This window comes from Rhamphochromis longiceps, linkage group LG8 (assembly GCF_057381845.1).
Source record: "Rhamphochromis longiceps isolate RC_006_pf linkage group LG8, R_longiceps_female_GT1.1, whole genome shotgun sequence".
Classification (NCBI taxonomy): Eukaryota; Metazoa; Chordata; class Actinopteri; order Cichliformes; family Cichlidae; genus Rhamphochromis; species Rhamphochromis longiceps.
Genome location: NC_140564.1, coordinates 25,531,694 through 25,545,306, shown reverse-complemented (window position 1 = coordinate 25,545,306; position 13,613 = coordinate 25,531,694). Strand labels below are relative to the sequence as shown.

The 13,613-nt window shown below is 40.3% G+C and overlaps 1 protein-coding gene across 2 annotated transcripts in view; it reads right to left on the bottom strand.

Moving 5' to 3' along the window:
• Positions 1-13,613, bottom strand: part of dock1 (dedicator of cytokinesis 1) — a 204,070-nt gene that overhangs the window by 1,192 nt on the left and 189,265 nt on the right. For both annotated transcript variants that reach the window (XM_085416710.1, XM_085416711.1), the window contains exons 46-51: positions 12,731-12,814; positions 7,384-7,521; positions 5,147-5,289; positions 4,480-4,678; positions 2,276-2,450; positions 1,541-1,692 (exon numbers count right to left, since the gene is read on the bottom strand). In XM_085416710.1, coding sequence (XP_085272836.1) covers positions 1,541-1,692; positions 2,276-2,450; positions 4,480-4,678; positions 5,147-5,289; positions 7,384-7,521; positions 12,731-12,814 — 891 coding nt within the window. The remainder of the gene's footprint in view (positions 1-1,540; positions 1,693-2,275; positions 2,451-4,479; positions 4,679-5,146; positions 5,290-7,383; positions 7,522-12,730; positions 12,815-13,613) is intronic.

The following is a 13,613-nucleotide window of genomic DNA, read 5'->3' as shown; positions in this document are numbered from 1 at the left end:
ATCAAGCGATAAAACTACTATATAATGATAACCAACGATAACAGTTAAGCACACAATTATTCAGACCCCACTCCTGTTTGTATGCTTTGTGAAGGAAACTGAAACTTGTTTTCCTGCCAAAGGGCTCACCACATTTCACTGTGTCCCTGTGTGCAAGTCTTTTTTTTTTTTTTTTTTATCAGAGCACAAACTGCATAACTACAAAGTTTCTCCCTTTTCCAACTGCTGCTTTGTAAATGGCCAAATGTACCTTGAGGTTTATAGGCTTCAGCATTGGATTAGTAGCCTCTGAGGCTAGCATTATATCAAGACTTTGCTGAAGTTTAGACCCTGAAATCTGTATTCAATAGTCGAATAGACGAATTCTTCAAGATGGAGGTGATTCTTGGATAAATGCAACATCTTAGCACAATTTTCTGGACCAGGGTTGGGGACACATTGCTTCCAACCTTGTTGAACAATTTCAATGTTCTTAACAGATGGGTGTCCTTATGATCTTGGAATTGCCAAGTCTTATGTTGCTTTTACAGTCCCACTGACCATTTGAGAAAACTGTCATCAGGCAGTAGATATTTTCAGTTACAGCTAAAATATCCAGGAAAAAAACATTACTTTCTTAAAAATGCCGTGACATTTTTAAAATTGTTAATACTTAGAATTTTTGTATTATTAATTAATTTGAAAAACTGTTGAACAATTTGACAGAAAAATTGGATAACATTTTAAAACAAAAAGAATTAAACGGGGAGGTGGTACGAATAAAGATTAGTGGCTAGAGATCTTCTGGTGTGTTGAGATAAGTGAAAGGTGATTTCAAGTCTTATTTAATCCAGATGGAAAATGTCTCAGCTGTTTAAGCCTGTCTCTCCACCTGAATTCTCCTCCTCAAACACCTGAGTTCCCAGCAGAGAGTACAGACAAGGAGTAATGCAAGTCAGTGACCTCACCTCTGCCTCCATCAAAACTGTAAATGAAGAATGGCTGTCACTCAGTCTCAGGACATCTGCGCTCACTACATTACTGTCAGCTTGCTGCCACACGGTGTGCATGTGGCTCTGTTTTACTACCTGTCTGTGGGCCGTGACAGTGGATAAATAAGATTAGTTAACAGAGTGGTGAAGCTGGCTAGAGTAGAAGTCGCCGAGCGTGGAGAGATGAGCCGCTGATTAACAACACGAGGGCTTCTGATGGATGTGAGAGGTAAAGTAATCATCCAATCAATCACGTCTGAGCACCAGGGGCAATGAGTATAAATAACACTGGGTGGACAGGTGGGTGTGGGCTCTTGCTGCTAACTGACTGATGCCTACACTTTTCTGTGACACACATTCTAAAAAATGACGGACAAATCCACAACGAGCCCAAATGTAAACAAAAAACACACATGCACGAACTCGCACACGTCAGCACAGGAAGTACACGAGCAGGGGATAGTGGAGGAGGCTGACCCAAATGTCAAGTGCGTGTAGCGGTCGCTTGTTTCATTACAAGTGCCATGCATCATTAAGAAGCTGCTCTCAGCTCTAATTAAAACACCTACTCTTTGATGTGGAGGGGGTGGTGGAGGTGTCGAGGGACTCGTCAAGTCTTGATTATCTAGCAGGTTGCCGTAATCAGCTGTGTTGCTTTTCAAAGGCAGCGGAGGAGGGGTTTCACCTTTGTCAGAGCAACCCATCCCGTTCAGCTCCAGACCTGTGCAAGAGGGCACTCATCAGCTCACATTCGTCATTGAACTACATTAGAATATCTTACACAGCAGGGCTGGTACCCAGAAGAGTTCAAAAAGGGTCCATTTCTGAGAAATTTATGTTGATTGAGACTAATTAATTTTTTTTTTTCAAAGAAACTAGAAGAAAGGGGACTTAAATTTCGGAGACAGTCATTACTTCGCACATTTGAGGGGAATTTACAGTACAGAACAGTATACCTCTACTGAATAATGGATTTTCTGGCTCTGCAGTAGGTATGGAGTCCTATGAAACATCTATCTATCTATATATATCTATATATATAGATATAGATATATCTATATATATAGATATAGATATATCTATATATAGATATATAAAGACAAGCGTCTGTCATCAAGATAAAGACAAGTGTCAGCCTTAGATTTGCTGTATGGACAGAAAATGCTAATGGTAATGTTACCGTGAAACTACTTGGTGTGCGAATATACACACAGAAACCCCTAAAATACTGCAGTTACAACGTGTCACGGTAAAAAAACAGAAACAAAAATAATGCTGAATGGCAGCAAAGTACGACGTCTTACTGGAAACGGCATGCAGGTTGTAGGAAACTTTGCTCCTTGGTGTAATGGGTGGGGGGCACTGTGAGGAGGAGCTGGAGGAAGAAGTAGGGGGTCCAGGTGACACAGAAAGACGGCGGTCTCCAACAATTTGATTAAGGACTTGGCTTCTTGGTCTCTGGGGCCGCAGAGGGCTTATCTGTGTGATCAGACATAAAGAAAACAAGATATCAGTGTGATATTACAGCGGGCTCAAAGTAAACAACGAAAGTTACAGAAGTCAATAAAATAGAACTGAGAATAAAATTTACTGACAAGAGACTTTTGATTAAATATCATAGGGAGCCAATAAAAGATCCCTTAAAGGGGAACATTTTATTTTCACATGTGTGTATATACAGCCATATTGAATGGGCTATTTGTGAAGGAAAGCAAAAACCATTCAGATAAATGTTCTTGTTGGACTGCAGGAACTTATTTGTGGCTACAAATAATTGTTTACATGCAAGACTGTGTTTTCTCCACTTTGGTATAGCAGGAATTTGAATATGAAAAGCTGTATCCTGAGGGCTATTCCACTCTGTAGTCGACATTAACAAACAACTTTGTAATTGGCCAACTGAAACAGTCAGCCACAAGGGAGACACTAAAAGTAACACACTTTATTCAGGGATTTAATTTTCTCTTGAATGCTGAAGATGAAATTCACATTGTGGGTGAAAAAAGCAATTTCTTGATTCCAGATTATACTTTCACACCGAGCTACTACATCCTAGTATGTGGTAATCACCGGAGACCAATAGGTTCTCTACCCTTGACCCCGGGGGCATGACGCTCGCATCATGAGCCAGACGGCTCCACTGTTGCCAGGGGCTTCTTTTGGATTCCATTCCTGCCCTTATCTTACTGCCGTTAGCCAGGGAGCATTCCCACTGGGCAATGAGAACACAGTGATACCACTCGGCTGTAATGGACACAGCGGTGGTGAAGAGGGACATGAACACAACAGAGAAAGAGAGAGGAGAGGGGGAGAGATGAAGATATGAAGAGTAAAAAGAGAACTGAGGGAACAGTTGAGAAGCAGAATTGTGAGCTACAAAGACCAAGTCAAAGATTTGAAGAGAACAAAACATAACTGAAATACTCTTGTTTGTAGCTTCTCTTACTCTACATGAGAGGGAAGACAAAAAAAAAACCAAAACACCTTCACAGTAACACCAAAAGACACAGCAGGGATATTTCTCTATTCTATGGCCCACTGATGTTTGCCGTGCGACATATATAGCACAATGTTTTATGTGCAAGTGGAAAAAGACGGGTTATGATTGCATTAGGTGATCACATGTTTACTTGCCAAACTTTTCTGGATTTTTTTGCCTTTAATACTTTTCTCTTAGAAGGTTTAAAAGAGTATAAGGAAGGTTGGTAAAAACAAACGAAAATAATTTGAAACCACAGTTTTCACCTTGCAGTTGCACGTCTCCTCCAATCGGTGAAATTGCACTTACATGCCTGTTTTCCTGTGTGAACTTTGGGGGAAACAAGTTGGGATGTTTTCTACAACTGTCTGTTTTCACCCAGCAGGAAGCAGTCCACAGTGATCACACCACTTGAAATACTCTGCGGTCTAGGCAAGCGAGGTGCCTGGAGAGTATCCACAGCTCGCATCACATCCATTTTCTATTGGTGATTGCACTGGGCTGTTAGCTACCTTTTTTAGCACACTGGTGCAAAAACATCATTTGGTCTTCCTACTTGTGAGCTAGCAGGTTAAAGACGGTCGTCGTTTTAGAAATCTGTTCTCACCCGGATCTATGTCAGGTGACAGCTAGAAAAGAGACACTTTCTATTTGGGCGCCTAAAATTAGTGTCACCAAATGAGTATCTGATCAAATTATAAATACAGTTAGAATTTCTCCTTCTGTTCCTGATTTATGAAGTAGCTGAATAACAACAAGAAAAGTGTTTTGGGAGCACATTATGATGTCGCAGTGAAGTTGACCCTCGGCCTTTTGGATATTCAAACTTCATCACTTCCCATTTCATTCTATTTGACATTTATGTCTTATTGGGTCATAATTAGCCTATAAATTCTTAATTTATCATGCCTTGTGTGGTCACAGTAACCTCTGACCTCAAACTCCAATCTATCCCAGAGTCCAAATGTTTGACACAAGCCAGCAGAGTTACGAGAATGACCGACCCAAACAGAAGACGTAAAAACGTACCGTCTCTGACAGTATGACAGCTTCAGCTGGCTGCAGAGAGATGTCCGCTGTTTTCATCTCTTTGTCAAAGACCTCCTGGTGCTTACTGTTCCTCTTCTCCTTCTTCTTCTCTTTGCGGTCCTTCTCGGGTTCATCACGGTCTAGTTTGTCCTGAGACTTGGTGTGCAGCTTCTTTGGTAGAAGAGGCTCCAGCGCAAAACTGAATAATAATAATAATAATAATAAAAACAATACATCAACTCAAACAAAATGTGTTAATTTGTATATCCCGACTCATGCCAGAGAACATGTGGGAATATTCCTTTATCAATAGTAATCAGTTTCAAAGATCTACACAAATCTGCTGCATGCATGTGTTTTATGTACATTCTGATTAAATAACAAACAGAGCTAATAGCGCAAAGAATACTTCAGTCACAATTTCAATGTGAAGTTGTTAAAGTTTCAACCTGCATGTGAACTGGAAGAAAGAAAGCAGATGCATTTTTCAAGCACTTTCTCTGAAATTCTCTTAGATAAGAAATCAAAGTGGCACCTCTGTGTATAAATGACACGATTTTTCTCCCCCCCAAAAAAACAACATTGATTCCTGCAAGAACAAAAAAACAGAACGAATGCTAGAGATGACATAATTTATGCCCCAAAGAATAGTGAAGCATGGTGTTACCCATCTGAGCCGGGCCTGGAGGGTGAGTTGTCAGAGGAGATGGAGGTGACTGAAGCTACTGACAGTGGCCTTTGGGAGGAGGGCATGGTGAAGGACCTCACCATGGAGGGAGGACGAGGTCCCCGCCGTTCATCTGCTGGAGGCTGGCAGCAGAGAAGAAAACAAACAAACAAATAAAAAACAGAAAATTATTTAGTTTAAATGTTACTGATTGCTTTGTAGTTACTTAGAAAGTGCTCGGTGAATAAGGTAGCAGTGGGTGACAAATTACAGGAAATCCCAGATTAAAAGAGTAGAGAAAGAACAAATATATGGCATGGTACAGAGGAGCAATTACCATGAAATCATCCTCTGTGGTATATATAAAAATCCTGCATGGGGGCTCCTGAATCACATTTTTTTCCATCAAAACTACAAGTGGAAATGATCTAAGTGAGCAGGAGAAGGCCTACACTAGACCCACTTCTCCCATTAGATGGAAGGGTCACTGCAAATCAATACTAAGCAAGAAAATGACAGGAATCTTCTTCATAGTCACTAGATTGCAACCTAAATGAACACCTAGGGAGAGATTTTGGACTTTGATGTCAGGTGGTGCTCATCATAACATCAAATGAGGGGGAAAATGGCTTCCATCACTGCAGCAAAGAATTGTGAAATCAATCACTTTATGTTGGCTTTCCCCTTTAATTTGTCACTCTTTCACTAGCTGGCAGTGATTATACTTTTGTATAATCACTGCCAGCTCGACCATTTTGCAGTCACTCGAATGGTCAGCACCTCCATACCAGGAAGAAAGGTGATAATTTTTTTACACAGCATTAAAAACACTCCAGCTGCCAATAAAACCGCCCACAATATATAGCTGGCTTGTGACAGGAAAACTGTAAAGCTGAAGGTCTTTTGCAGTTTTATCCTAAACCGATGTCCAGTACAGAGCTCGTAACAGAGCCACTTATCTGAACATACAAGGTTAGCGGTAAAAAGAAAAAGAAGGAATCTTGTAGGACTATTAATTTTTGCTGAAATCTGACAAAGGAAAAATCTCGCAACAGCAGCTCTAACAAAGGAACCTTTTGCATTTAAAGAGTCTTTTCAGCCAAAGAAAGGGGCCATCACACACCTGATAGGGTAACCTCATTATCACACCCTGGAAAGAGATAGCTTTTCTCTTGTTTGAAAGGTCACCACCCTCTTACTTTAAAAATGGGCAGGTGCCCCGTTACCTCAGGCAAGATTGAGTGAAAAGCTTGGTCAAGCAGCAATTAAATCTGTAAAAGAAGAGAGAGATGGAGGCTACCCCACCATGCGCGCGCACACACACACACACACACACTAACTTCACAGCTGACTGGAGCAAAAAGAAAAACACACGTGACACACAACAGCAAACTAAACTGTGAATTTGCCATTTTTATCACGTCAGCCCGAGCATCTCGACTTAGAAATCTCACCGAATTGTTTCGCTCTATTTTCTGGTTCAGACGCCAGATTATAAAAGTTTGGAAGCACTTTATGACACAGGAAAATCCTGTAAGTCCTAACAAGAGTCAGTCCTTCTCAGTTGCCATGTTTGTGTGCAACCTACACCTGTATCTGTTTTAATGACAAACCAAAAAAGTGAATTGTTTGCACCTCGTTTTTGTGTCATTATGAAAAAAATATATGCAAACATCTTGTCTGCTTTCCACAAAGATGGTTTTGAGCACTCTGAAAGGCGTTTATGCATCTATGGACATGTTTTGCCAACACAGCTCTGTGAGACAGAATTTGGAATTTGAATGAAAATGAAAGCGTCATTCGAAGATGGACATTGTTTCTTTGCAACTTTAATCCGGGTCAAGAAAGCCTTTAAATTTTCTGGGAATACACCCGTAATTAGGTATATTCTAATGACACAAACCTAACAAAATACTAAAGAAAGAACATGTAATTTCATTAGTGCTACCTTTTGAATATTAAAGACATGAATAAATGTACAAACTACAATCTGACCACAGAAAAAGGAAGATCAACATCCTACATAATGGATGTATGAGAGATGTAACAATAACAAATAATATTATAAAATATTTCAGAAAGTCCATCTCACAGAAATCGTTAGCCAAGCACCAGAAAGAACTGCAGATCCCATTAGTCCCTGTTAAAATTAGCACACTGAGCTACAAAGCACTGTCTGTGTTTAAAGAAAAGAAAGAAAAAAAAAAAGAAGCTCTAGTACAGGAAAAAGCTCTTACCAGAGACTTTACCCCATACTGTTTCTCCACCTTCTCCCGCAGTTGCTTAAAGCACGCCTCCATGCGGTCATGAAAAGGCCTCAGTGCCTCTGTGACCTTCTCTCCATGGATCCGAACACCTTCAGCGAGATGCGGAATCTGGTGGAAGAAAAACAGCAGCGTGAGACAACTTCATCAAACACACCCTGGACTGCAGAGATGAGAGATCAGCTACATGCTGCTTCTTCCTTCAGAGGAATGCATTAGAGTCTGTCATTAACTTCATAAACTTAATTTCATGCACATGTCCTTTAGCTCATTGCCCTCTTGGATGTGCATATTCAGCACCAGCAGTAAAAGTACATCAGTAATTTTGCATATGCACTGCAAGCTTATCCAGGTGGAAGCAGGAACATGTTACAGAAAGCTGTTGCCATGACACTACCGCCGCCTTCCTGACCCCACCAACATCAATGCAACATATAAATTAAAACATGGCAATGAAAACAGGCATCTACTTTGTTTGGTTGGATGTTTTCTTCTCCATATCTGATTGCAAAAAACAGTATAATGCATCCTTTCAGGAACACTGCTGCCTCCCACTCTGTAGGAAGCTGGTGAATAACAAAATCTAAACACATACCAGAAGCAGCTCAGGTAGAGGAAAAGGGAGAAAGACAGGCAGTGAGCGAGAGTAGGGGGGAAGACTGAAACTGCTGAAAACTAGTAATTAGGAAACCCCAGTGCCACAGCTCTGCTGACTAAATCTGGTAAGAGGAGGACGCACCATCCCTTGGGAGAGTGACCATTTGAGTGTTATTTTCCTCTCTGCTGGTTAAAATCACAGGTTGAGGGTTTTCTGTTTTTTTTTTTGCAGAGGTGTTTCATGCCATCTTTGGCAGAAAAAAGCAAAGATGTTATAGTCAGCTGTGTTAACAGCAGATCCCTTCTCTCCCATAGCAACTGTAAAAATATTACTTTACCGCGTTACCTCTATAAACGAGAAATACAGTTAAAGCTGAAAAAAGGTGTTTGTAATTCCCCTCTGATGAATAGCTTAAAAAAAAAAACTGCATTAAACGGGATTTAATTTCAACATCTGCATTTACTGATCCCAGTCAGACAATGAAACAAATTCACCTGAACAAATGGAAGAAATAATCTGTGAGACGTGAGACATATTGGATAGGTGGGATAATAAAGAAAAGTGTTTGTGTGTGTGCTAACCTGACCTTCCCTAGCCTACCCTTCTTTATATTCCCCGAGGACAAACTTCCTCCCAGGGCATATCATATCATGAGCCCACTTCATTCAACTTGTCCAAAACACCAATGCACTTTTGTGATGCAATGTTTCATAATACTCCCCAAATCATTTATATTTTATTTACACCCATGTCAAGATAAGAATTTCTGTCAGAAAGGAAGATTAGCAGCGCAGAAACACACCTGTTAAAAGATACTAGCCACCTAGCTATATGTTCTCAGGTATGTGATACGATGTGCTAATAAACAGCATCCTGTGATATGAGAATCACAAAACCTTTGGCCCGAAAGCATAAATGAAATGGAGGTCACAGACACCATGCAGGCATTCCCCCTGTTAGTGAGCACCTGCATCATCACCACTGGGATCTCACGGAAGAAGGAAAAGATGCGTCTGGGTATGAAAAGGCGAAGGGAAGGAAAAGAGACGCAGAAGGTGAAAAAGGTTAAGAGAAAGGAGGGGGGAGAGGAGTTTTTGAAGGACGAAGTGTTGTGAGATGAAAAAGCAATGAAAAAACACAGCGAGAGTGAAAGCTGAGGCAAGATTCACGTCTCCCAGGATACCCACATCTTTTTATAGACCTTTGGATGATTGAGTGCGGCTGAGTTGAGGCATGGCAACAGATTTCTGCTTGGTGGCTGCACAGCGATAAGCTCATTGCGGAAGACACTTAGGCTCAAGGTTGTCAACACACACACGTGCGTATATGCGCACACAAACACACACAAACTTGCGAGTCTAATTACATAACTTAACTTTTAAAAAAATGCTTTTAATCCTCTCCGGCTGTCTAAGAGAGATATCTGTTTATCAGTTTCACAATTTGGCATATCAGTAAGAGATATCAGCTCTCGTGATGCTAAGGTGAATGTCATTATTAGAAACTGGGGACTTGGTTCTGCATTCATAAAAAGCCAACACCAAGTTCACGGTAAACATTATCTTACAGAGTCATGACAATACAAACTGTAAAAACTAGTTTACTTCATGGAAGAGGTACATTTGAGTTATTTTACGGGATAAAGAGGCAAAGCTGAGGTGTCAGAGATGACATGCTAGTTGGGGAGGCTAGGCAAAGCTAAGAGTGTTGTTGTTGATCATAAGTCACAGTGACAATAACATGTCACTAACAGTGCCCCCTTTCATGCAAGCTTTGAAAATAGCATTCATTAATATATTAGAAGACAATCAAAATGGCACGAAGGATATTGACATGTGGGTAGTTTGAGTTTTCTGCCCCGATATTGATAAATGACGGTAGCAAAAACAGTGGAAGAGTGTATCTAAACCAACACAGCAGTTTGTAAAACTACAGACTGCTTGCAGAGAAGGTCAGACGAACTGAGCACAAAGGAGTCACGAGTACAAGAAAATGAGTGGTTATTAAATAGAACATGCACAGTTCAAGCCTAACAGCATGACTTTGCTGTTCTGTGAACACAGAAACTAGACACAAGCGTGTCTAAAATTACATAGAGGCGATACAATACGGCAATACTGAGGCAATGCAAATGTACAATTGTGGCCACGTCTGTCCTTTTTTAACCCCCTTATGACAAAAGATAATTTTTGTCAGAAGCTTTAAAGGTTGCAAAAATAACCAGGACTATCATGAACCTATAACAGTTTATTTTTAATAATTTTTAATAATTTTTAATGTGTCCCGAATTCACATATTGTGCCATCATAATTAGTGGGCTGCAGCGATTAGAAATCACGCTAGAGCCCCATTTATAAACAGGCAAATGCCAGTATTATCAGCTGACAGCTATAAATGAAATGGCACTGTGGTTTAAACCCCCCCCCCCCAAAAAAAAAAAACAGAGCCTACTGTTCTTAACTGAACCCTGTCATTCAACTGCCTTTCTGATTCACAACAAACAGACTTCTGAGCCACACCCCGCGGTGGTAGGACAGCCACGCTGACTTCGAGATGCTTGGTATTAAAGCTGCGATGACATATTAAGACCTTTCGTGAAGGTCGCGCAGGTCTTGGAGACGTACGCAACATTTGGCGAGTCAGACAGACTAATAAGCAGACTCCGCTTTATGTGAGATGAAGCGACCAAAAGAAAAAGGCTTCTGTTAGAGGGTCCTATTAGGAAACAAGCCTGCCATTAAAAGATGATGTTTTTATGCTAGTGAATACAATGTTGATGCCCTGATGAAAATTCCCCTGATCGTTTAGCTCCCCATAAACAGACTGAACGATGTAGAAGTGAGGCGTTTCAGGAACTAATTTAGGCATCTTTCCAGAGCCAATTATAAACATAAACATTTCTAAAAACCCTACTTCGTACTTGCCAGGGAGTTGTTGTTGTTGTTGTTGTTGTTTTTTTACAACACCTATTTTCCTGATTTCCACTTGCTCATTTCTCTCTAATTACTAAATGAGGACAATGGGTATTTCAGGATAGCAGTGCACAACGGCTCATTTCTACCCGTTTAGTTTGCTCATTGGAGCCGGCTTGCCTTCATTTGTCTCATTTAGATGGATTCAAAACACAAGATAAACAAGCCTGCAGTCTCTGGCAAAGAGACAGCTGACACCAATTCAAATCTGCTTTAGTGATCGCTCTAAAGTTTGTTGTGGGTATGTTTGGCATAGGCTTTCCTCTATGGCATGTGTGCATTATGATTACACCAAATAACCTCGAAATAATTTGAAACAATGATTTTAAGGACACTTTTTGAAATGGCTCCTTATCTGAGTAGTACCCTGGAATTAAAAAATAAAAGCCTATGCCACAAAGGTAATCACACCAAGATTACTGCTTGCTGCCATTGCTTCATGATAAGTATAAAATTAACTGATAGGTCTTAGAGATGAAATCCAGCTGCTTGCTCCAACCCTGTCATGTATAACGCCTTTGTGATATGCACAACGTTCCAGGAGTGATGAAGCAGCAACATGCTTATTTTTAGGTAACCTGCCGCTGCTGTGTCAACCTCTACTTCAGTCAGCGATTTCCTACAGATCCCCACGTACGCGCCACTTGTATGTCTAAGTAGGCACACATGGAAAATTGTATTTTTAAAAAAAGTCTTCGCTATACAGCAAAACAATTATGTGAGCAGCATCATCAGTGTCAGACGCGAGGTACGAATACAAGATACATTCTTCTGTGTGAATCACTGAACCATGTAAAGTCAAAAGGCACAACAAAAACAAAAGAGCGTTCCTTTTTAGAGTCGGCGAAGTTCCACCAAAGATGCGGAGCACAAAGTCGACCTATTTTACAAACAACTGAGAGAGGTACAACTTTAGGAAATTAAATGATCTTTCTCTTTCCTTGGAGTGAAGAATAAGAAGCAGACTTTTCTTGTATCTGTTCAGATCCTGGGTGAACCATAAGGCAGGAAACCACAACTTCTTGAGTATTAAAGTAACCCACAGTTCAGATCCAGAGAGTTATACTCTATTAAACAGGATGTTGCTTTCCAGCAGTCCTCGTGTGCATTTCTTGCCTGCTGCATGTGCATCTCGCTCAGTGTTGCAGTGATGCTCACAGAGGCTCACATTTCCCCTGTTTGTAAGAGTTACTGCACTGAAAACTACTGCTACTGCACAAACAATAATGTATGTTCAGCTGTAAGTTTCACACTGATTCATTTTTATTTTTTATGTATAATCACTTTAATGAAGTGTCACACATAAATGCAATTTTACTTTAAATTTCAAAATCACACAGCGTAATGTCTGGAAGGCTGTAGATGGTGGTGCAAGGTTTGAACATTTCTGGTGTTGATTCCATTAATAAACTTCTCTAATAATTTTAACCATAGTGACTTGCCCAAAGCAAATGAATGCAAACCAGTGCCAATGATGTTAAAAGACTGAGTGGGATGAATGCACATTTTCATGCCTCCCAAGCTCCTTCACACCATCTAATCCATACTCAGCATTTTGACTGCCTGTCGGCCATGTCTTCCTATGCTCTTTACTTGTGCTATGGAAAAAGAATGCAAAGAATGTAACATCGTTTAAAGTAAATAATTTCAAACAAACTGGCAAAAGCACTGTTCCCTGAATCCTGGACCCTTATGATGCTTTGCCATTTTCACCTACGTGTCCCATGGCTCTTCAGTGGTATGGTCTTACCTGCCAGGCGATGAGGTCCTTTAGTTTCTCTATCTTTTCAAGGTCCTCTGGATGCTCCTGGATGTACTTGTCATTGAAAAAGGCCTGGAGAAAAAAAAAAGATGGCAGACAGAAAAACACTGGAGTAAGTATGACTATATAGAAAGGAGGAAAACCTGGAGTAAAGTTAGGTAAAGGTAAAAATGTAAAGATGTTTGCAATATAAATAAAAAGAAAACTGGGAGGAAATAAAGATGAAACAAGGGTGAAGCACTGGGAAGGTCTGTTAAGATGTGAAAAATGTAGTCAAGACAACCATCTCTCATCCACTGCTCGCACTATTTCACTGAGACGAAGGAGTGACCTGAGGGCAAAGAATTCCCGTTGCTTCTCCTCTGACTCAGAAGGCACCCTCAAGACCGGTATAACTCTATTTCAGGTAGAGAACCCAATAGGCTATCGCTTTTTAAAATAATCAAAAGGGTAAAAGGGTTGTGTTAAAAAAAACTGAAAAAAGACCACATGAGCCACTATAGTATTTGGATTACACGTGAAAAATGATGAAAAACAGGAAATAGTGAAGACTGAGTTGGGCTTTTGGAAAAGGAAAAAATAATGGATTTATGATGACCTACAAGGAACATGATATAAATAAAAAGGTATAAAACATTAACCATCATAGTGATAGGGATTCAAGAATTTGCAGCAAGCATACGATGATAAGAAGTAGGAAGAAGTAGAGATGCGCTAATTGCAATTTTCTGATTCTGACTTTTATTTTTCAATTCAGATCAGGAAAAAAAAAGTTTAAGCTTTAGAATTTAGGCAACAAATTACAGGATGTTCAGTTACTTAAACTGCATTAATGCTGTGCTCTTACTGAGTCTGCTGGCTTGTTGCTGGC